Raw genomic sequence first — 23,765 nt, 5'->3', positions numbered from 1 at the left:
CCATGGCCCTCCACCGGCCGTACGATCCATGGGCCTTCCACGGGCCGTAGGATCCTTGGGCCTTCTACGGGCCGTAGGATCCATGAGCCTTCTACGGGCCGTCTCATCTATGGGCCTTCTACTGGCCGTATAATCGTTTCGCCAAACATGGGCCGTACTGTTTGTGGACGACGGACCGCAAAATGGGTCGTAAACGGGCTAGAGTGGAAATCGTCTGTTTTATGGCCCGACCATAACGGGCCATTAATAGGCCATAATTGATGACGCTACAAAAACAGCCCAACGTGTTAACGGGCCACAAGCAGGCTGACTGTAACCACAGGCTGAATTTGGCCCACAAGCTGAATAGGCTAGTAACGGGCCGTAAGTAATTGAATTCTGGAAATGAGCCCAAGAATAAATGGGCCCTTAGAAGGCCAAAAGTTAACACGGGTTGGAAACAGCCCAATGGAATAATGGGCTGTTAATGGGTATAAAGCGGTGCACTGTTCTTTACGGGCCAGTTTCACCACGGGTCGTTAATGGGCCAAGAGTTACAAAGGGCCTCATATGGGCCGAAAGACATCATGGGCCATACATGGGCTGGAAGTTACAACGGGCTAGAATCATATTGGACAGCCCAGATGAAGCTACTGGGCTTAATTCCAATAGGTCGTAGCGGGTCGGGAGTTAGCGGGCATAAATGGGCGATATACGAACAGGCCGTTAACAGGCTTTCCATGGGCCGGCCCGTTACCTTTTGACCAAGTCAAACGGGCCGGCCTTTTCACCGGAATGGGCCTATGTTGGGTCGTGCCACGTGTCGACGTATCATAGGCGCCTCCTGTCCAATGAGTGGATGACATCTGTCCCAACGGTGAGCCAACACGTGTTTCCTCTGGCCAATGAGAATTTTACACGTGGAAAATCCCCATTGGTCCAGGCTGTTAACGGGTTATCGGATCCAAAACCGGACCCGATAGCTTAACGGCGAACTGTTATGGTGGATGCCACGTGTCGGTCACCCTTGATGAAAGCACTTCTATGACGCGCGATTTATCGTCATGGAAGTGGACACTTCCATGATGATAATTTCGGTAATGTCATGGAACACTTCTACGATAGCATAGGTATGACTATCTTGATTCTTTCATAAAATCTCCATGGATGTACATGCATGACAGAAAACGTGACATACTATGACAAACACGTATCATCACGGAAGTGTATTCTTTTTGTAGTGACGACTGAGGCATAGGGAATGACTTTTCATTCTCTTTTTATTTTCTGCCGTGGTCGGGTTTTTGAGTCTTTACTCAACTTCACACCTTGCAACACCTGCAAGAACTCCTTCTTTGACTGTTCCATTTTGAACTACTTCAAAAACTTGTCAAGGTATGTACTTATTGAAAAAACTTATCAAGCGTCTTGATCTATATTTATAGATCTTGATGCTCAATATGTAAGCAGCTTCACCGAGGTCTTTCTTTGAGAAAACTCCTTTCAAACTCTCCTTTATGCTTTCCAAAAAATTCTACATCATTTCTGATCAACAATATGTCATTTACATATACTTATCAGAAAGACTGTAGTGCTCCCACTCACTTTCTTGTAAATACAGGTTTCATCAAAAGTCTGTATAAAACCATATGCTTTGATCACCTTATCAAAGCGTATATTCCAACTCCGATATGCTTGCACCAGTCCATAGATGGATCACTGGAGCTTGCACACTTTGTTAGCACCTTTAGGATTAACAAAACCTTCTTATTGCTCTACAACTCTTCTTTAAGAAATCCATTAAGGAATGTAGTCTTGACAACCATTTGCCAGATTTCATAAAATGCGGCAATTGCTAACATGATTCAGATAGACTTTAAGCATTGATACGAGTGAAAAATCTCATCGTAGTCAACACCTTGAACTTGTCGAAAACCTTATGTGACAATTCGAGCTTTGTAGATAGTAACACTACTATCAGCGTCCGTCTTCCTCTTGAAGATCCATTTATTCTTAATGGCTTGCCGATCATCGGGCAAGTCAACCAAAGTCCACACTTTGTTCTCATACATGGATCCCATCTCAGATTTCATGGCCTCAAACCATTTCGCGGAATCTGGGCTCATCATGGCTTCCTCATAGTTCATAGGTTCGCCATGGTCTAGTAACATGATTTCCAGAACATGATTACTGTACCACTCTGGTGCGGATCGTACTCTGGTTGACCTACGAGGTTTATTAGTAACTTGATCTAAAGTTTCATGATCATCATCATTAGCTTCCTCACTAATTGGTGTAGGAATCACTGGAACTGATTTCTGTGATGAACTACTTTCCAATAAGGGAGCAGGTACAATTACCTCATCAAGTTCTACTTTCCTCCCACTCAATTCTTTCAAGGGAAACTCCTTCTCTAGAAAGTATCCATTCTTAGCAACGAATATCTTGCCTTCGGATCTGTGATAGAAGGTGTACCCAACAGTCTCCTTTGGGTATCATATGAAGACACATTTCTCCAATTTGGGTTCGAGCTTATCAGGTTGAAGCTTTTTCACATAAGCATCGCAGCCCCAAACTTTAAGAAAAGACATCTTAGGTTTCTTGCCAAACCACAGTTCATATGGTGTCGTCTCAACAGATTTAGATGGTGCCCTATTTAACATGAATGCAGCTGTCTCTAATGCATAAGAAATGATAGTGGTAAATCGGTAAGAGACATCATAGATCGCACCATATCTAATAAAGTACGGTCACGATGTTCGGACACACCATTACACTGTGGTGTTCCAGGTGGCGTGAGTTGTGAAACTATTCCACATTGTTTTAAATGAAGGCCAAACTCATAACTCAAATATTCACCTCTGCGATCATATTGTAGAAACTTTATTTTCTTGTTACGATGATTTTCCACTTCACTCTGAAATTCTTTGAACTTCTCAAATGTTTCAGACTTATGTTTTATTAAGTAGATATACCCATATCTGCTCAAATTATCTCTGAAGGTTAGAAAATAACGATACCTGCCGCGAGCCTCAACACTCATCGGGCCACATACATCAGTATGTACTATTTCCAATAAGTCAGTCGCTCGCTCCATTGTTCCAGAGACGGAGTTTTAGCCATCTTGCCCATGAGGCATGGTTCGCAAGCATCAAGTGATTCATAATCAAGTGATTCCAAAAGCGCATCAGCATGGAGTTTCTTCATGCGCTTTACAACAATATGACCTAAACGGCAGTGCCACAAATAATTTGCACTATCATTATTAACTTGCATCTTTTGGCTTCAATATTATGAATATGTGTATCACTACGATCGATATTCAATAAACCATTCACCTTGGGTGTATGACCACAGAAGGTTTTATTCATGTAAACGGAATAACAATTATTCCTTGACTTAAATGAATAACTGTATTGCAATAAACATGATCCAATCATATTATGCTCAACGCAAACACCAAATAAATTTTGTTTTAGGTTCAACACTAATCCCAAAGGTAAAGGGAGTGTACGATGGTGATCTTATCAACCTTGGAATCACTTCCAATACACATCGTCACCTCCCCCTCAACTAGTCTCTGTTCATTTTGTAACTCCTGTTTCAAGTTACTAATCATAGCAACTGAACCAGTATCAAATACCCAGGGGCTACTATGAACACTAGTAAAGTACATATCAATAACATGTATATCATATATACTTTTGTTCACTTTGCCATCCTTCTTATCCGCCAAGTATTTGGGGCAGTTCCGCTTCCAGTGACCATTTCCTTTGCAGTAGAAGCACTCAGTTTCAGGCTTGGGTGTATCTTTGGGATTCTTCATGTGAGTGGCAACTTGCTTGCCATTCTTCTTGAAGTTCCCTTTCTTTCCCTTGCCCTTTTACTTGAAACTAGTGGTCTTGTCAACCATCAACACTTGATGCTTTTCTTGATTTCTACCTTCGCCGATTTCAGCATTGCGAAGAGCTCGGGGATTGTTTCGTCATCCCTTGCATATTATAGTTCATCACGAAGTTCTAGTAGCTTGGTGATAGTGACTAGAGAACATTGTTAATCACTATCCTATCAAGAAGATTAACTCCCACTTGATTCAAGCGATTTTAGTACCCAGACATTCTGAGTACTTGCTCACTAGTTGAGCTATTCTCCTCCATCTTGTAGGCAGAGTACTTGTCAGTCTCATACCTCCCGATTCGGGCATGGGTCTGAAATACCAATTTCAGCTCTTGGAACATCTTATATGCTCCTTGTCGTTCAAAACATTTTTGAAGTCCCAGTTCTAAGCCGTAAAGCATGGCGCACTAAACTATCAAGTTGTCATCATACTGAGCTTGCCAAACGTTCATAACGTCTGCATCTGCTTCTGCAATAGGTCCGTCACCTAGCGGTGCATCAAGGACATAATACTTCTGTGCAGCAACGAGGATAATCCTCAGATCACGGAGCTAGTCCGCATCATTGCTACTAACATCTTTCAACTTATATTTCTCTAGGAACATATCAAAAATAAACAGGGGGCTACATCGCGAGCTATTGATCTACAACATAGTTTGCAAATACTATCAGGACTAAGTTCATGATAAATTAAAGTTCAATTAATCAAATTACTTAAGAACTCCCACTTAGATAGACATCCCTCTAGTCATCTAAATGATCACGTGATCCACATCAACTAAACCATGTCGGATCATCACGTGAGATGGAGTAGTTTTCAATGGTGAACATCACTATGTTGATCATATCAACTATATGATTCACGATCGACCTTTCGGTCTCATTGTTCCGAGGCCATATCTGCATATGCTAGGCTCGTCAAGTTTAACCCGAGTATTCTGCGTGAGCAAAACTGGCTTGCACCCGTTGTATGTGAACGTAGAGCTTATCACACCCGATCATCACGTGGTGTCTCGGCACGACGAACTGTAGCAACGGTGCATACTCAGGGAGAACACTTATACCTTGAAATTTAGTGAGAGATCATCTTATAATGCTACCGCCGTACTAAGCAAAATAAGATGCATAAAGGATAAACATCACATGCAATCAAAATAAGTGATATGATATGGCCATCACCATCTTGTGCCTTTGATCTCCATCTCCAAAGCACCGTCATGATCACCATCGTCGTCACCGGCTTGACACCTTGATCTCCATCGTAGCATCGTTGTCGTCTCGCCAACTATTGCTTCTACGACTATCGCTACCGCTTAGTGATAAAGTAAAGCAATTACATGGCGATTGCATTTCATACAATAAAGCGACAACCATAAGGCTCCTGCCAGTTGCCGATAACTTCTACAAAACATGATCATCTCATACAACAATTTATATCTCATCATGTCTTGACCATATTACATCACAACAAGCCTTGCAAAAACAAGTTAGATGTCCTCTACTTTGTTGTTGCAAGTTTTACGTGGCTGCTACGGGCTTCTAGCAAGAACCCTTCTTACCTACGCATCAAAACCACAACGATTTTTCGTCAAGTGTATTGTTTTAACCTTCAACAAGGACCGGCCGTAGTCAAACTCGATTCAACTAAAGTTCAGTAAACAGACACCCGCTAGCCACCTATGTGTGAAGCACGTCGGTAGAACTAGTCTCATGAACACGGTCATGTAATGTCAGTCCGGGCCGCTTCATCCAACAATACCGCCGAATCAAAGTAAGACGTTGGTGGTAAGAAGTATGACTATTATCGCCCACAACTCTTTGTGTTCTACTCGTGCATATAACTTCTACGCATAGACCTGGCTCTGATACCACTGTTGGGGAACGCGGTATTTCAAAAAAATTACCTACGATCATGCAAGATCTATCTAGGAGATGCATAGCAATGAGCGGGGAGAGTGTGTCCACATACCCTTATAGACCGAAAGCGGAAGCGTTTAGTAATGCGGTTGATGTAGTCGAACGTCTTCGCGATCCAACCAATCCAAGCACCAAACGTACGGCACCAAACGTTCAGCTTGATGACGTCCCTCGAGCTCTTGATCCAGTTGAGGACGAGGGAGAGTTCCGTCAGCATGACGGCATGGTGACGGTGATGATGAAGTTACCGGCGCAGGGCTTCGCCTAAGCACTACGACGATATGACCGAGGTGTGTAACTGTGGAGGAGGGCACCGCACACGACTAAGAGAAGACTTGGGGTGCCCCCCTCCCACGTATATAAAGGAGGGAGGGAGAGAGGCCGGCCCCCTAGGGGCGCGCCAAGAGTATGGAGTCCTACTAGGACTTCCAAGTCCTAGTAGGAATCCCTTTCCCTTTTTCGGAGTAGGAGAGAAGGAAAGAGGAAAAGAGAGAGAGAGTAGGAAAAGGCAAGGGAGGCGCCGCCCCCTTCCCCTAGTCCAATTCGGACCCATGAGGGGGGCGCGCGCCACCTCCCCTTGGCATGCCTCCTCTTTTCCCGTATGGCCCAATAAGGCCCATTACTTCTCCCGCTGAATTCCCGTAACTCCCCGGTACTCCGAAAAACAGCCGAATCACTCGGAACCTTTCCGATGTCCGAATATAGCCTTCCAATATATGAATCTTTACCTCTCGACCATTTCGGGACTCCTCGTCATATCCGTGATCTCATCCGGGACTCCGAACAACTTCGGTCATCAAATCACATAACTCATAATACAAATCGTCATCGAACGTTAACCGTGCGGACCCTACGGGTTCAAGAACTATGTAGACATGACCAAGACACATCTCCTGTCAATAACCAATAGCAGAACCTGGATGCTCATATTGGCTCCTACATATTCTACGAAGATCTTTATCGGTTAAACCGCATAACAACATATGTTGTTCCCTTTGTCATCGGTATGTTACTTGCCCGAGATTCGATCGTCGGTATCCTCATACCTAGTTCAATCTCATTACCGACAAGTCTCTTTACTTGTTCTGTAATGCATCATCCCGCAACTAACTAATTAGTCACATTTCTTGCAAGGCTTATAGTGATGTGCATTACCGAGAGGGCCCAGAGATACCCCTCCGATACACGGAGTACAAATCCTAATCTCGATCTATGTCAACCCAACAAACACCTTCGGAGACACCTGTAGAGCATCTTTATAATCACCCAGTTACGTTGTGACGTTTGATAGCACACAAGGTGTTTCTCCGGTATTCGGGAGTTGCATAATCTCATAGTCAGAGGAACATGTATAAGTCATGAAGAAAGCAATAGCAATGAAACTCAACGATCATAATGCTAAGCTAACGGATGGGTCTTGTCCATCACATCATTCTCTAATAATGTGATCCCGTTCATCAAATGACAACACATGTCTATGGTCAGGAAACTTAACCATCTTTGATTAACGAGCTAGTCTAGTAGAGGCATACTAGGGACACTTTGTTTTGTCTATGTATTCACACATGTATCAAGTTTCCGGTTAATACAATTCTAGCATGAATAATAAACATTTATCATGATATAAGGAAATAAAATAATAACTTTATTATTGCCTCTAGGGCATATTTCCTTCAGGGAAGGGGCGCACCAGCCCCTTTGTGGGCTGGTCTGTCCCCTCCTTTGGCCCATAAGGCCCATACACTTGCCGGGGGTGCCCGAAACCCCTTCCGATGACCCGATGAGTACTCGGTGCACTCCGAAACACTTTCGGTGTTCGAATACTATCGTCCTATATATCAAGCTTTACCTCTCAACCATTTCGTGACTCCTCGCCATGTCCTGATCTCATCTGGGACTCCAAACAACATTCGGTCACCAAATCATGTAACTCATATAACACTATATCGTCAACGAACGTTAAGCGTGCGGACCCTGCGGGTTCGAGAACTATGTAGACATGACTGAGACACCTCTCCGGTCAATAACCAATAGCGTAACTTGGATGCCCATATTAGCTCCGACATATTCTATGAAGATCTTTATCGGTCGAACCATTATGACAACATACGTAATTCCTTTTGTCCATCGGTATGTCACTTACCCGGGATTCTATCGTCGGTATCTTCATACCTAGTTCAATCTCGTTATGGGCAAGTCTCTTTACTCGTTCCGTAATACATCATCTTGCAACTAACTCATTAGTCACTTTGCTTGCAAGGCTTCTTATGATGTGTATTACTGAGAGGGCCCAGAGATACCTCTCCGATACTCGAAGTGACAAATCCTAATCTCAATCTATGCCAACTCAACAAACACCTTCGGAGATACATGTAGAGCATCTTTATGACCACCCAGTTATGTTGTGACATTTGATAGCACACAAGGTATTCCTCCGGTATCCGGGAGTTGCATAATCTCATAGTCGAAGGAATATGTATTTGACATTAAGAAAGTAATAGCAATAAACTGAACGATCGATATACTAAGCTAACAGATGGGTCTTGTCCATCACATCATTCTCCTAATGATGTGATCCCGTTAACAAATGACAACACATGTATATGGTTAGGAAACCTTAACCATCTTTGATCAACGAGCTAGTCTAGTAGAGGCTTACTAGGGACACGGTATTTGTTTATGTATTCACGCATGTATTTAAGTTTCCGATCAATACAATTCTAGCATGAATAATAAACCTTTATCATGAATAAGGAAATATAAAATAACAACTTTATTATTGCCTCTAGGGCATATTTCCTTCATTTATAAGGAAAATCGAACCCAAAAACCATACAGCCCGAGGGGCAAAGAAACAGAAAAGTACAAAAACTTCCCTTACATGGTTACCACACAATGCAAAGGCCAACCACCTGGAGAAGTAGGTGATTAGATGGAACAGCACAAGTTATGCCGAACTATCTACAAGGCATCACTAGCAAGACAACAAGGCGGTAACCTCAGAGGTCGCGACAAGAGCACACAAGCAGCAACAACATCGAAGGCACATACATAGGATGCCGCGGGGTTCCACCATTAGGGGGCTACATCATTGCCAACCCCAGTCATCGCACACCCAACGTTAGGATGGTTGCCCATGGCGAGGTGAGGATCACAGAGGTGTTGGAAATATGCCCTAGAGGCAATAATATTTGCATTATTTATTTCCACGTTTATAATTAAGAGTTTATATTCTATGTTATAACTGTTATGATTCTTGAATATGTGATTTGAAGAAAAACTCATAAGCACATGTGGAATGATAAACCGTAAAACCTAATTACTAATCTTGCCTCTAGGACTAGCTCAAGTGTTGTATGATGATCATGCTTTCCTGATCATGGGTGTTTGGTTAAGTGTAACAACAATCCCAAACAAAATTGAGAGTATGATGTTAGAAGAACGATCATATTGAATTGACCCAACTTGTTTGTTATACTTTGAGATGTTATCATCACAAGTCTATAGATATAACACAGAGAGTTAATGTATGCTTTAATTCCTTAGACCATGAGAGTATCATAGTCACTTACCAGACGATAAACTTTGGGGTTGCTCAAATGTCACGGTGATCATAACAACAACTTTCAGGTTCATCGGGAAGTGTGACAAGGGACTAGATAGCTTAAGAGTGGGATTTGCTCCTCCGATGATGGAGAGATATTCTTAGTGCCCTCTCAGTATGATTAGAGCTAGACTTAGTTCCCTCTAATCCTCATAATGGAGAAGCCCCGTGTGGTTCTCTTCTTCTCCCTCTAACTCTTCTGTGACGATTAGCTCTGGATGGTGAAGCGCTGCTGGACCGTGAAGCTTGTACGCCTGCATTCCGTAGGGAGGCCGTGCTTTCAGTCTTCGGTCTGAGAGATCGTTCATGAACGGTTCGAGGTAATTCATCAACGATCTACACCAACTCTTCTTTCGCTTCTACTCAAAGCTGGTAACGATACGATCGAAACCTCTAATGCATCTTCATAGTGTGTGAGGAGTCATGATCATAGGGCAAAAAAATTTTGTTTTCTACTACGTTTTCCAATAGGAGGGAGACGTTGGCTCAACGAGCTTGCACAGAGAGAATGTCAATTCACCACCGGAAGGGATTGTTACTTTGTGGGAAGTAACGTTGGAGTGACAAGCTCATAGAGATGCCTTAGAAGAAATTATCTCAACCAAGGACGACGGAGTGTAAATGGAGGACACAACAACCACCAGGTAGCGAGAACAAAGGATCCATGCAATAGGCAAGACATAGTTTAGCAAGGAGCTCAAAAGGCAAGAAAGAGAAGATTACCGGGTTGCCGAGAATGAAAACAAGAACGCTGGAGAGCAAAAAGCCTGTCGATTGGAGGCAAAGCAGGGGAATCGACATGGGGAGGGCAGGACAACGCCACCAAGGTGGATGCGGCGCCCACAAATGTCGTCGTTGTCTGCAAGCAAGGATTTCTCCATCCTCCACACAACCAAACGACCCCACCCCACCGAGCAACACGCAAAGAAGCAGCGTCCACAGCAGGAAACGACGGACAGACGGATCCGGAGCAGAGCATTTGGCAAATTGGATCATGTGTGTGGGGGGTGGGGGGTCCCGTTGCTGGACACGAGGTAAGCATTGGTCTGTAGTAGGAAGTTGCAAGAGGGCGATGGGCGGTCGATGTTGGCGCACCTAGTGGCGCCACAGTCAGCAAGATGACGAGGTGGATGGGTGCCTGAGGCTGGACGATGGAGAGGTGGGAGCAGAGCCGTACAACAATGTATTAGGCACAGAGAGGTGCATCTTGCGCAGGCATGCAGAGAAACGATGGCTGGCCAAGAGGTGCCAAAGGAGGGCGTGGATGGGAGGAGGAAGTAGGAGGCCGACGAGATGAGAACAGCCAGCGGCGCGACGGAGGGGTTGACGCGGTCACCGCTTTGGGGGAGCCGCCTTCGCCGCTAGCGTGGTTGTGGTGGCGGACCTCTGGTACCTAGGGTTGGGTGCCCTGGTGTCGCCCTACGAGCAACACGGGAGCGAATGGATCTCCCTGTTTTGTTCTAACTTGTTTATATACTATGAAAAAAAAACAAAGAAAGCAAGTGGCGGGGCCATAAACAGGTGATGAAGTCAACTTTGATGGATGAGCCCTAGACATACCCTATGTTGAATAGTTATACTGAACCTTTGGATACTAATTGGAGCAAGATACTAATTGGAGCATGTCGTATAAAGATCATCACAACGGTTACTGCATATGCTTGATAAAATCATCACATCAATCAACGGGCGCAACAAAGCTCATAAAGATCATCACAACGGTTACTGCATATGCTTGATAAAATCATCACACCAATCAACGGGCACAACAAAGCTCGCCTATCACTCTAGTATATAGAGATATGGCGTATTTGGTTTGTTTTAGCCCCCATTGTCATTATGAAACTAAGTTTACATTACAACAACGGCAAATATACGACAATGCAATTCAGTATAACTATGCAGCAACTAATAAAGAAACATCATGAGACGCATAGTTCAATTTACATGGCAGAAAGTATCACCCATGAAACACGCATCACCGGCTATTTCGACTGCCGCACGTCCGACTTGCCAGACGGCATGCTGCGGACGTTCTTCAGCAGGTCCTGGATCTTGGACAGCATCATCATATCTGATGAGTCGCCAGGGGTGGGGGCCGCGGTGGCAGCACTACTGCTCGCCTGGGGAGGCACCGTTGCCAGCGGCCTCGGGTTCTCCCGCAGCTTGATCTTCTCAAAGATGTACTGCTTCTCTGCCTCGGCCTCCTCCAGGCGGCGCCTGAGGTACATGCTCGCATAGTCCTGCTCCGCCTTCTCCGACTTGGCCAATGCAATGCTCTGGAGCTGTTCTGCCTCCTGCCGGGCCTCGTTGGCCTTCAGCTGGAACATCTCGGCCTCAGCACACTTCAGCCGGATCATGCTCTCCAGCTCCTCCACCTGCTGCTGCTTACGCAGCTGCTCCGCCTTGAGCTCCCGTGCCTCCCGTGTCTTCTCCTCCAGCTCACGCTCGCAGGAATCCACCGCGAGGCGAGCCTTCTTGAACATCTGCATCTTCTCTTCAGCCACGGTCTCCATCTTTCTGACAGCCTCTTGGACAACCTCAGCAATTCGATTGCAGGCCTCGTGTGGAGTGATCAGGCGCCCCAATTCTTCATTTTCGGACATCTTTGGAAAATCCATCTCAAGCTCTGCCAAATAAGTAATAGTTAATACAAAAGGTCTGAATTACAGCTTAGGCAGATACAAGCCGATGGCATGCAGACGTAAATAAACCCACAAAGCTGATCACACCAAAAATACTGGAACAAAATCCAGTAATAAACACACTCACCTTTTGGGCTCTTTGGTACACTGCAAGACTATAATATGGAGGGCCTTTAGCCATTGACCAGTATATGATCAAAAGATTATAAAATCACAGTTACGCGTTAACAGAAAAACTGAAACCAAACTTGTAGATAATCTGACTAACAAAACAATATGTTAGAAAAAGAACCACAGAAGATAACAAATTCAGCTGCATGACAGAGCACTCAAATATCTTTTACTTGGGAACGATAATGAATGCACCAACTGTAGACAAAGTATGTTCATCTTAGATTCATAAACAATATTACTGCCGCAGATAACAAACGAGTAGATCTGAGTTGAATGGCAGAGGCACCGTCACCCAACCAGTAGTACTTCTTGCCCCGTTAAATAACAGGGAAAAAAGTACTAGGTGCATTAGAATACACTTAATACTGCTGATATGCCTGGAGAGTTCATGGTGGTGGGATACCTCAGCTTTCACTATTTCGATAGTTCTAAGAACATGGTTTTACTACAATTTTGTGGAGGACAGTACTATTGTTTCAGTGCAGAAGCATTCTGGAATTGTTCAGAGAATACCTATTGATCTACTGAATTCGTATAACTGTGATTTAGAATGCATACCGATCTACCGAATTCGTATAACTGCCATTTATGGTATTGTCAGAGAATGCCTGTTGATCTACCAAATTTGTATAACTGTCAGCGATGTGTAGAAGGAGGCTTGCAATGTACAGAGTTACAGCAGAAGATCCCAAGCCCAACCAGAAATGCTAAAAAAAGAGTTATGTTTTATATGAGAAAAACATGAATTCAGAAAATATATTCAAACAATAGTTTTGACTATCCAGCTAGAAAGCAAGAAGTATAGCATAGTCAAAGATGAAACCAAATAGCAAGAGAAGCATGACTTGACTCAGCATGATAAAATGAGCGAACAAAACTGGAACACGTAAAAGCATGGTTTAGTTAACTAAGTGCATTTACCTTGGAGTGCCGGCAGCAGCGCTCTAGGACTCATGGATTGAGCAGTACCACTTCTTAGTCTTTCAATCAGATCATCACATCTCCTGAACAAATTCCTCCCTTTTGAGTCCTCACTTAGACGGAAAATCTTACAAACATACTCAAGTTCTCGTAACAATGCATCCCTGTCCCAGCCAGGAGCACATTGTTGGAATACATCCCTAACCCATCCCAACAGCTCAGATGTCCTTTGGCAGGCTTGGCACCGAAAAAGCATCTCTGGATGGGCAATTCCGTTATTAATTTTCTGTCCGGACCCAATCTGCTCATCACGGATTGCACAATCAGTGTGAGTCCAGTGAGAGCAGACATCACACCCAATCCAGCGGCATGTATTGACTTCAAAGTCAAACTTATTGCAGATCACACACATGCAAAGGTTGCAAAAGCCATTCCTGTTGCTACATATATTGCACCTACACTCTTCGGCAGGGAGAGCACTCTTACAGGCGATGTTCCGGCATCTCTTGTACAAGTAAACCTCAGCAAGATGACTCAGGGGTAGATTAAGACTTGGATGCAAAAATGCCTGGATTCCAGTCTTGATGGCAACAAGAATCTCCAGCTGAACATGGTGTGCCATCAAAAGTGTAGTTGGTGTCAAATCCACCCTATTCTGGACGAGCTTCTGCAGGTACAAGAACTCCTCAACATGATGAGAACCCTCAGTTCCTTCAAGAATTGACCGAAGTTCACTCTTGATTTCATCCAACACCTCATCTAGCATAACCTTCATTTTCTCAGCGACTAGATCAACCCTTTCCCGAGCAACCTCCCGGAGAGTCACTCTACCGGTACTACGAATGACTTGCCGTTCAGCAACACCTTTGGTGGCTACCTCCTTATCTTTATCCACTATTCTAATAGTGGTCGCAGCACCACCACCACTGCTTTTGTTTGGCTCTACAGGCCAGGTCTCCCTTGAACTGGCACTCTCAGTGGCAGAGTCATGACCCGGGTCAGAATTTGACGCACGCTCCTGCATATCTGGCGTACCAACTTGGTCTGACGAGGCCAAAGAGAGGGAAGTCTGCAGGTTTGGGGTGCCCCTGTTGTGCCGTGGGGGCGGCATCCCCTGTGGAAGCTGTTGATGGAAATTTGCGCCTGATGAGGTTCCCATCCAAAATCAAAACCTAGCAAAGCATGTAGGCAATAATAACTGACATCAATCACCAGGTTAACACTTTGCACTTTAAGCATCACTTTGTATACCAATATAATACAAGAACCTATCTTCTGTTATGAAGCAAATCATTAATGAGTTTGCACATTTATTTCCCGAATTGCACCCGTAATCTTACTCATCGAATAACATTTCCACAGAGCAGCCACAAAATTTATCCCCTAAATTCCCAGGTCAAAAACAAGCGGGACAATTATCTACATTTATTTTTAGTACTCCAGTAATCTTAGTCACCAAACAACATATCTAGACAGAGCAGCCACATAACTTATCCGCTAAGCTCCCCAATTCAAAAACAAGCGGTACGACTATCTGCTTATATTTCCAAAACTGCTCAAGTTATCTTGAGTTACTAAGAAACAAAAACCTAGCCAGATCTGCACATGAAAATGATCGTCATCAGCCACTTGCTTAAGACTTGCATTTCAAGCATCAGTTCACATACCAAAAGAACAGCAAAACCTATCGTATGTCACCAAGCAAATTATGAATGCTCAAAAACAAGTAGAACAATTTTCTGCTTTTATTTCCAAAATCAACCAAGTAATCCTAATGATCAAAAGGCACCTTAATCACCACACAACATCTCCCCAACTTAAATGGTTTTGGAACAGGTGCTGGCTGGAGGGGACAAGAGGCGGAGTGGTGTCTCATCTTCAGCATTCCCGGCAGCGGATCTCGGTGACGTGGTGCGGTAGGGTATCGGTGCTGGAAGCGTGTTGATAGGCACGCGCATGTTAAGGGCACACTAGTATCTCACTCAGTAGCTAGCAATCTTCCTCACAGATCGAATATGAGTGGCGATTACAATTCGATTACAAGAACGGAGCTAGGGTTCTAAGAGGAGGAAAGGGGAAAGTGGTTAGGTAGCCGCCGGTGCCGTTTCCTTTGATGCACTGGATACGATGCCTCCGAGCGCACCCCTTGAAGTAGCCTCGCTGCGTGGGCTTAGTTGACCCACTCCGGCCCGTGGATGAGTTGGTTGGGCTGCTTGATCCTGATGGGGCGCTGGGCAGCTGTAGTGTCGCTGTGGGTGCTGCCCAGTGGACCCTGCTTGTCAGGGGCGCTAACACCCTCCCCTCCTTGGGATGAGGCTTGCCCCCAAGCCTCCGCATGAGGGAATCGTGCCATGAGGCTGGCCTTGTCCCAGGTGGTGCCCAAGGTGTCTGAGTTGGACCATCGTACCTTCACTTGCTCTTGCACACCGCCATTCTTCTTTCGCCAGCGAGTTTGCAGCACTGCTACACAGCCAGATCGTCAGAGCAGTGAGGCAGTTGAGATTCGACTGACATACCGGGGAGCAGAGCGCGTTGGAGCAGGGAGACATGAAACACTAGGTGCACCGTTGCTCCCGGAGGTAGTTGGAGTTTGTACGCCAACTTGTTGATCTTGTCGACGATGAGAAACGGCCCGTAGAACTTGTAGGCCAGCTTGTGATTTGCTCTTGGCGCCACAGATGACTGAATGTACGGTTGCAGCTTGAGGAATACGTGCTCGCCCACCTAGAATGCTCTGAATGTTCTTTTCTTGTCAGCTTGGTCTTTCATGAGCTGTCTTGCTCTGTTCAGGTGCTGCTGTAGTAGATCCTGAACTGTTGCACGCTCGTCCAGCCATGACTGTAGCGCGGGCACTGAGCAAACACTGTTCGCAGATATCCCCAGTTGGCAAGGTTCATACCCAAACAGAGCCTTGAGTGGCGTCATGCCGATGGCTGAGTGGTGAGTGTTGTTGTACCAGAATTGGGCGAGGGGAATCCAAAAACTCCATCTTCTCGGACATGCTTGAGTGAAACAACGAAGGAATGTCTCGACGCACTGATTGACGCGTTCCGTTTGCCCGTCAGTCTAGGGGTGATCCACGGTGCTTAGGCGGAGTTCAGTGCCTGCGCTGCGGAACAGCTCTTGCCAAAAATGACTGGTGAAGACTGGATCTCTGTCCGAGACGATTGCTTTAGGCCAACTCCACCGCGCGACCCCAAACGGACGTCCGTTTTGTCCGGATTCTGTCCGTTTGGGTAGGGCAATGGGGTCGTGTCCGGGCGTGTCCTGGGATGCGGTGGCCGTGCGCCCAACGCGCGACCGCATCCGTTTGCCCCATCCTATCCGTCAGGGACAAAAATGCCCATATTTTCATCAAAACTAGTTTACAACCCAAATATTTGTCTGAAAATTAAAATAGTTTTACAACCCAATTGAAATTGTCTTTAATAAAATAGTTTTACAACCAAATCGAGAATGTCTTGACTGAACATAAAATGAACCAATACATCTATTGGTTGCCAATGTGATCCCACACGTGCTCAACCAAGTCATTTTGAAGATTCAAATGAGTGTGCCAATCACGCATCTCACGGTGGAATTGGACAAACTGTTCAAATGTGGCCGGGTCTTGGTGCAGGGGCTCAATATTTTCACCTTGATAATCAAATCCTTGGTCGAAGATACTCTCATCACGCTCGTCCTCGACGATCATGTTGTGCATGATCACACAAGCAGTCATCACCTCCCAAAGCTAAAACGGCGACGAAATTTATCCGGCTTGAAAAGCGGGGTGTTCGCAAAGTAATCGGCATAGAGCAGGGCGTGGCCTCTCTCCCTGTTGCGGTTCAGGTTGGGAGCACGGCCAGGGACTGACCCCCTGTACCGAGGAAGCTGCCGTTGAATGTGGTCACGAACGACCAGTGCAGCCACCACAAGATCTTCATCATCCGACGACGAATCGTCCGATGAACAAAGGAAGTGATGGAAGAAAAACTCGTCTCCACTGTCCATACCTTTGTGGGCAAAATGTCGAACACCTTGCGGTCGTGGTGGCGAAGAGGCCGCGATGATCACCTCGACGCAGCAGGGGTGGTTGCCGGCCGGCTACTGGCCGCTCTGGAGCTCTCGTCGGAAGCTGCCAAGGCCGTGGTACGTCGCCGGCGGTCGTGTCCCCTCTGCCACCGGCAAAGACGGCGACGGCCAAACCTCCTCCGATCGACGGCCAAAACTACGGCGAAAGCGCGGGCGTGGTGGCGGCCATGTCGAGACGTGGTTTGGTAGGGACGGCCGGGGGCTGCGCGGTGAGGAGGGGGCCGGAGAATAGGGGCGGCGCCGGTGGCGGGGGGGGGGGGGGGGGGGGGGGGGCGGGAGAGAGAGGGTGGAAGCGTTGGGAGCGGAGGGACTGCTAGTGTCCCCGACAGGCGGGCCACGGGAGGGACAAGGGCGTGCAACCAGGCCATCCGCGCGCGTCCGTTTCACCCCAAACCGAGCGCAAGTTTGGGCCGGGGATGGGTCGAAAACGGACGGAATCCGGACATTTGTCCGTTTGAGGCCGCACGTTGGGCCGCGCTATTCATCCGTTTTACCCCAAACGGACGCACCCAGACAAGATGGGGTCGCGCGGTGGAGTTGGCCTTAGGCAGCCCATGTGTCCTGTAGATCTGGTTCATGTACAACTGCGCGACCAAGGCTGCTGTGTATGCGTGAGCCAACGGCAGGAAGTAGGCAAACTTGGTACGCTTGTTGACAAGCACCAACAGACAGTTGAACTTGCTTGACTGAGGCAGGCCGTCCACGAAATCCATGGAGATGAGATCCCAGGGTTGGTTGGGGATTGGGAGAGGCAGAAGCAATCTTGGAGATGCGGTGAGGACCGGCTTGGCCTGCTGACATACCTGACAGCAGCGAATGTACTGCAGGATCTGTGGTTTCATTTTTGGCCATGCAAAGAGGCGCCTGATGCGACGGCATGTGACCGGGAACCCCGAGTGACCTCCTATGGGCTGTCATGAAAAGCTCAGATGATCTTCTGTTGCATTTGAGTGGTCCCTCCCAACCAAATCCTGCCGCGGAAATAGATTACTCCTTGTTGCAGCGAGAATCTGCCTTTCAGGTCTTCTCTGATAGCGAGTTGGGATAGCAGTTGCGAGGCCTGACTATTGTTGTGGTAGCTGTTGATGACATCTTCAAGCCACCCCGGTTGGCAGGATGTGGTGGAGAAGAGCGTGGCGCTTGGGTCGGCGTGGGACAAGGCATCCGCGCCAGCATTCTCGACTCCTTTATTGTAGCGGATGCGGTAACGCAGACCCAGAAGCTTGGTGAACGCCTTTTGCTGCCACGGTGTCGTCAGACGTTGTTGCTCGAGGTGGATCAAGCTCTTCTGGTCAGTGAGTATGTCGAACTCGGCATGTTGTAGGCACGGTCGCCACTGGTCCATTGCGACGGCGATAGCCAAGTACTCTTTCTCATATGTGGATAGACCTTGATAGCGGGGGCTGAGTGCTTTGTTCATGAAGGCAATTGGATGCCCCTGCTGCTGCAGTATGGCCCCTATGCCGCGGTCGCTGGCATCCGTCTCGATAGTGAAGGTTTGCTTGAAGTTAGGTAGAGCCAGCACCGGTGCGGAAATCAGCTGTTGCTTGAGTACTTGGAATGCTGTTTCTGTGGTGGAAGTCCAGAGGAAAGGGGTCCCTTTCTTGAGAAGATTGAACAGGGGGGGTATAATGATACCGAAGTTCTTGACAAACCTCCTGTAGTAGCCCGCGAGGCCAAGGAAACCGCGAACCTCTTTAACATTCGACGGTGTTGCCCAGTTGCTGACTGCTGTAACCTTAGATGGATCCGTGGCAATACCCTGCGAACTGATGACATGGCCGAGGTAGGAAATCTGTTGTTGGCCGAAGGCGCACTTGCTGAGCTTGGCCTTCCAACAGTCTTTGCAAAGGAGAGTAAGCACTTGCAGCAGGTGATCTACATGCTCTCGGAGGGTGATGCTGAAGACCAGAATATCATTGAAGAATGACAGCACGCAGACACGACTGACAGGCTTGAGTGTAGAAGTAACTGCACCCAGGAATGTGGCGGGGGCGCCTGCAAGCCCAAACGGAACCACTCTGAACTCGAAATGCCCTTGGTGTGTTTGAAAAGCCGTCTTGTATTCTTCTCCGGGCGCCAGCCGGATCTGGTGATAGCCGGCCCGGAGATCGAGCTTAGAGAACCAGGCTGCCCCGTGGAGTTCATCCAAGAGTTCCTCTATGACTGGTAATGGGAACTTGGCAACCACAGTGAGAGCATTGAGGTGGCGGTAATCGATGCACAGCCGCCATGTCCTGTCTTTTTTCTTGACCAAAATGATCGGTGAAGAAAAGGGCCCCGTGCTCCGTTGTATCACACCCGGTCGCAGCAGCTCTTCAACTTGTTTTTCGATCTCCGTCTTGTGTTCTGGTTTGTGCCGGTAGGGCCTGACATTGACTGGTTGCGCCCCGGGGATGAGAGGGATCCGGTGGTCGCAGGCACGCCGAGGCGGGAGGCCTGTTGGTTCAGCAAAGACATCAGGGAATTCATCTACCACCTTCTGAATGCACTCTGGAACAGGAGCTGTTGCATCAGTGGCGGGAGCAACCACACAAAGATGAATGATGTGAGAGATTGCCCCTTTGCTACAGAGACTCTGCAGTTGGATGTTGTTGATCGATTCGCACGCCACAGATGTAGCGTCGTGGCCAACCGGACGGAGAGGGCCTGCTGGGGTATGTGTTTCGATGAAACGGGCATGTCAATCGACTGTCATGGGGCTGTGCACCTCAAGCCAATCCATCCCCAATATGGCGTCATAGGCACCGAGTGGGAGCACTTTCAGATCGGTGAAGAATTCATGGCCTTGCGCGTACCATGAGCAGTGCGGAATGGAAGCTGAACAGATCATTTCGCCGCCATCTGCGACGCGAACGTGGCCTAGTTTGGCCAGCGGCTGGCCCCCCACGAGTTTAGCGGCCAAGTGTTCGTCGACGAACGAGTTGGAGCTGCCGGAGTCGATGAGGAGAAGTGCCTCCCGCCCTTGGATCCAGGCGCGTAACTGAAACACCTTGGCGGAGACCCCCCCCCCTCCCCCCGGTTACGGCTGACAGAGAAATCGCCATAACGGTGTCGGCCGTGTCATCGCCTCGCTGAACTTGGGTGTCGATGAAGTTGTTGATGCCGATCATGTTGAGTAGCTCTTCGACGCCGTGCAGTTGCACCGAAGTGGGGCATACGTGATCATGCCCCCATCTTTTGCCGCACTTGAAGCAGAGGCCGCGGACGCGTCTGTAATCCCGCAATGCCTTGAGTTTGGACATGTCGGCTCGCGCGGCGTCAGTTCCGCGCCGGTCGGTGGCGACCAGTGGTGTCGGGTGGCGCACCGGGGGCGGAGGCAGTGGCAATGGCACTGCCGCCCTTGGAGATGCGTCGAGTGGCCTTGGTGGATGCCCCCCGAGCTCCATCTATCACCTCCTCTTGGAGCTGCGCGAGCGCGCACGCCATGTCTAGATCAGGGGGTCGCTGCACCATGACCACCGCCCTGATGTCGGTCCTCAAGCCCTCGACAAAACGCGTGAGAAAATAGTAAGGGTGAATTGTTTCTGAATATGAGTTCAAATGATTGATAATGGACTCGAATTTCTCAATATAATCTGCCACGGTAGTGGTTTGACGAACAGCATAGAATTGCCGTATCAAAGTTTAATGGCGATCGCGGCCGAACTGTGTGCAGAGCAGCGCTGTGAATGAGTTCCAATCGAACTCACCCAGGTGGCGCTGGATGGACTGCAGCCAAATTGCTGCTGGTCCGGAGAAATTAAGCGATGCCATAGGAACCTAGAATGAAGGTACAATCCCAAACATAGTGAAATATTGCTCACAGAGAGTTTTCCATAGATTAGGATTTTCGCCTGAGAACTGTGGAAACGAAATGGATGGGTGTACTTGGCCAAGACCAGTGAGCATCTGGCTAGCATGAGAGAAAGGGGACAGCAGAACAGGGGTGACTGGAGCTACGGTCGTACCGTTTGCCGGGAGCGGCGGCGGCGGCGTGAGAGACGCGCCGGTGGCCCCCGTTGGATGTGGAATTCACCATGGCCATCAGGCCCTTGAGGATTGACCGACGTGCCAGCGCCCTCAGGCACCGGATCCGCGTCCGTCCTCTTCGATGGAGGCGCCTGCGCCAGCTGCAGCGCTGTGACAGCGCCGCCCAGATCCGCCACGCGGCGCTCGAGATCGGGGCGCCATGTGAGCAGATCGTCAATCTTCGCTGTCGTGGACTGTTGCGCCTTGGTGAGCCCGTCGATTGCGGCCTCGATCTTGGTCTCGAAGCGGGTGAGGAAGGCGGAGATGCTGGGATCCATGGCGTCACGAGCTTGCCGATGACCTCGCGTCTCGATGAGGTGCGCCAGGGCGGAGCGGGAAGGAGTGGTGGTTGGTGTCTGTGATACCAGATGTTAAGGGCACACTAGTATCTCACTCAGTAGCTAGCAATCTTCCTCACAGATCGAATATGAGTGGCGATTACAATTCGATTACAAGAACGGAGCTAGGGTTCTAAGAAGCGGAAAGGGGAAAGTGGTTAGGTAGCCGCCGGTGCCGTTTCCTTTGATCCACTGGATCCGATGCCTCCGAGCGCACCCCTTGAAGTAGCCTCGCTGCGTGGGCTTAGTTGACCCACTCCGGCCCGTGGACGAGTTGGTTGGGCTGCTTGATCCTGATGGGCCGCTGGGCAGCTGTGGTGTCGTTGTGGGTGCTGCCCAGTGGACCCTGCTGTCAGGGACGCTAACAGCGCAGGAGGGCGGCACGGTGTAGCGTCGTGGTGGAGCCGACAGCAGAAGGGCCTGGCAAGGTCTATGCATGGATTACTCCTAAAGATGAGACGGCGGAAGATGGCGGCGGCGGATTGCTAAGCGTGCACATGCGGTGTGTACTCAGGATCTGCTAGACCGGTTGGTGATCCTGGCTAGCCGGCGGGCGGCTTGGTGAGGCCACCGGGATACTCGGTGTGGCACGAGGTCAGGACACATCATCAAGCTCGTAAGTAGGGCGACTCTGTGCGCCAGGATGGTTGCTTTGGGTTGACTGGTGTATCTATTTTGTAAGGCTATGTTGAATAATATAATAAAGATGGTTGTGTGCATCGTTTGATGTAGAGGCCGTGGGTTATCCTCCTTTAAAAAAAATCCCCAACTTAAAAAAGAAACAAGGGGTACAACTTTCTGTGTACATATTCCAGAATTTCCACGGTGATCTTAATACACAAACGCCATCGCTACACAGAGCATCCACATATAATCTCCTCCAAGCTCCCAAAATCAATCAGGACGAATTTCTGCGTACTCCCTCCATTTTTATATACAAGGCCACAAACTCATATTACAGGACGAATTTCTGAGTATATTTCCAAAATTGCTCTAGTAATCTTAAGGTTTTAATAACCAAAACGTCTATGCACATATCAGTATCACAATTTTCTCTCCTAATGTCCTCAATTCAAGTTCCAAACCCAAAATCTAGCAACAAATTCCCCTATTTCATCTGCCGAAACCTCAGTTCGACTAACAAATCGTCTCCTCCTCGCAAATGAGACGAAATCGACAAAATAAAAGGAGGGGGAGGGAGCAACCCAGAGGCCTAGACGCCGGAACCCACCTCCACACCCAGACCCGCCACCAATCCGTCCCGGGGTATATTCCACTCCCACCGGACGGGAAGCACGAGCCAAACTAGATCCCACAAACCTCAGCCTCCACGGGGCAAACCTGGGTTCAGAGAGCTCACCTCGGCGCGACGGAGTGATCTACATGGACGGGGAAATGGCCCGAGTAACGAATCTCTGGTGCCGGGTAAGGCTCCGGCTCCGCCGACGACGTTGACGAGGAGGAGCTCCGGAAGCAGATGAAGAAAGATTTTCTCTATTCCGTTTTCAGTAGGAAAAAGAAAGGGACGAAACGGTGGGAGTCCAACAAGAAAGACCATGGAGGGTGGTGACCATTTAGCCGGGTAGGCGGCTAGGATGTTTCAAAATATTGGGTGCTGCCATCCTTATGGTGCTGACCATTTTGCCGGGTAGGCAGTTAGGATGTTTCAAAATATCGGGTGCTGCCATCTTTATAATGCTCCCGGTGCTTCAATATCAAAAACACACTTTTAAATGTTCAAAATATTTTAGAAAAAATGTGAATATTTGTAAGGAATGTGATTACATCCTCTAAAAGTTTCAGGTCCAAATTCGGAACGCATATTGAGAAACAAAAAGGTGAAATCTAGCATGAATAGTGTAAAAAAAGACAAAAACGACATTTGACACTATTTACATTTGAATTTGTCTTTTTTTGTTCTTAATGTGCATTTCGAGTTTTGACCTGAAATTTTTAGGTGTTGTAGTCAAATTCCTTATGAACATTCACAATTTTTTTTAAAAAAAATTGAAACATTTAAAATACTTTTTTAACATTGGAGCACCGGGAGCGCCGTAAGGTTGGGAGCACCCGATACTTTCCCCGGTAAGCGGCTACGATGCGACCAGGTGGACTTTTACAAGAGTCGCTGTCATTTAGCCGTGAGTCAAATACACTTGCGTATGGAAGTTTTCTCGCAATTTTTTTACAGAGAATAGAGCCATT

The 23,765-nt window shown here is 47.6% G+C and overlaps 1 protein-coding gene across 1 annotated transcript; it reads right to left on the bottom strand.

The window, feature by feature from the left end:
- Window positions 1–11,101: 11,101 nt before the first annotated feature.
- On the bottom strand, window positions 11,102–23,197 carry LOC109780456 (OBERON-like protein). The gene is made up of 3 exons (XM_020339043.3): window positions 22,921–23,197; window positions 13,138–14,309; window positions 11,102–12,026 (listed from the first exon to the last, which is right to left on the bottom strand). Exons 2-3 carry the CDS (start codon window positions 14,294–14,296, stop codon window positions 11,383–11,385), a joined length of 1,803 nt encoding a protein of 600 aa, XP_020194632.1. The 5' UTR covers window positions 14,297–14,309; window positions 22,921–23,197; the 3' UTR covers window positions 11,102–11,382.
- Window positions 23,198–23,765: the final 568 nt, after the last annotated feature.

The sequence above is a fragment of the Aegilops tauschii genome, chromosome 4 (assembly GCF_002575655.3).
Source record: "Aegilops tauschii subsp. strangulata cultivar AL8/78 chromosome 4, Aet v6.0, whole genome shotgun sequence".
In the NCBI taxonomy this organism is placed as follows: Eukaryota; Viridiplantae; Streptophyta; class Magnoliopsida; order Poales; family Poaceae; genus Aegilops; species Aegilops tauschii.
Note: the sequence above shows the minus strand (reverse complement) of the source record. Positions and strands in the feature narration are given on the sequence as shown.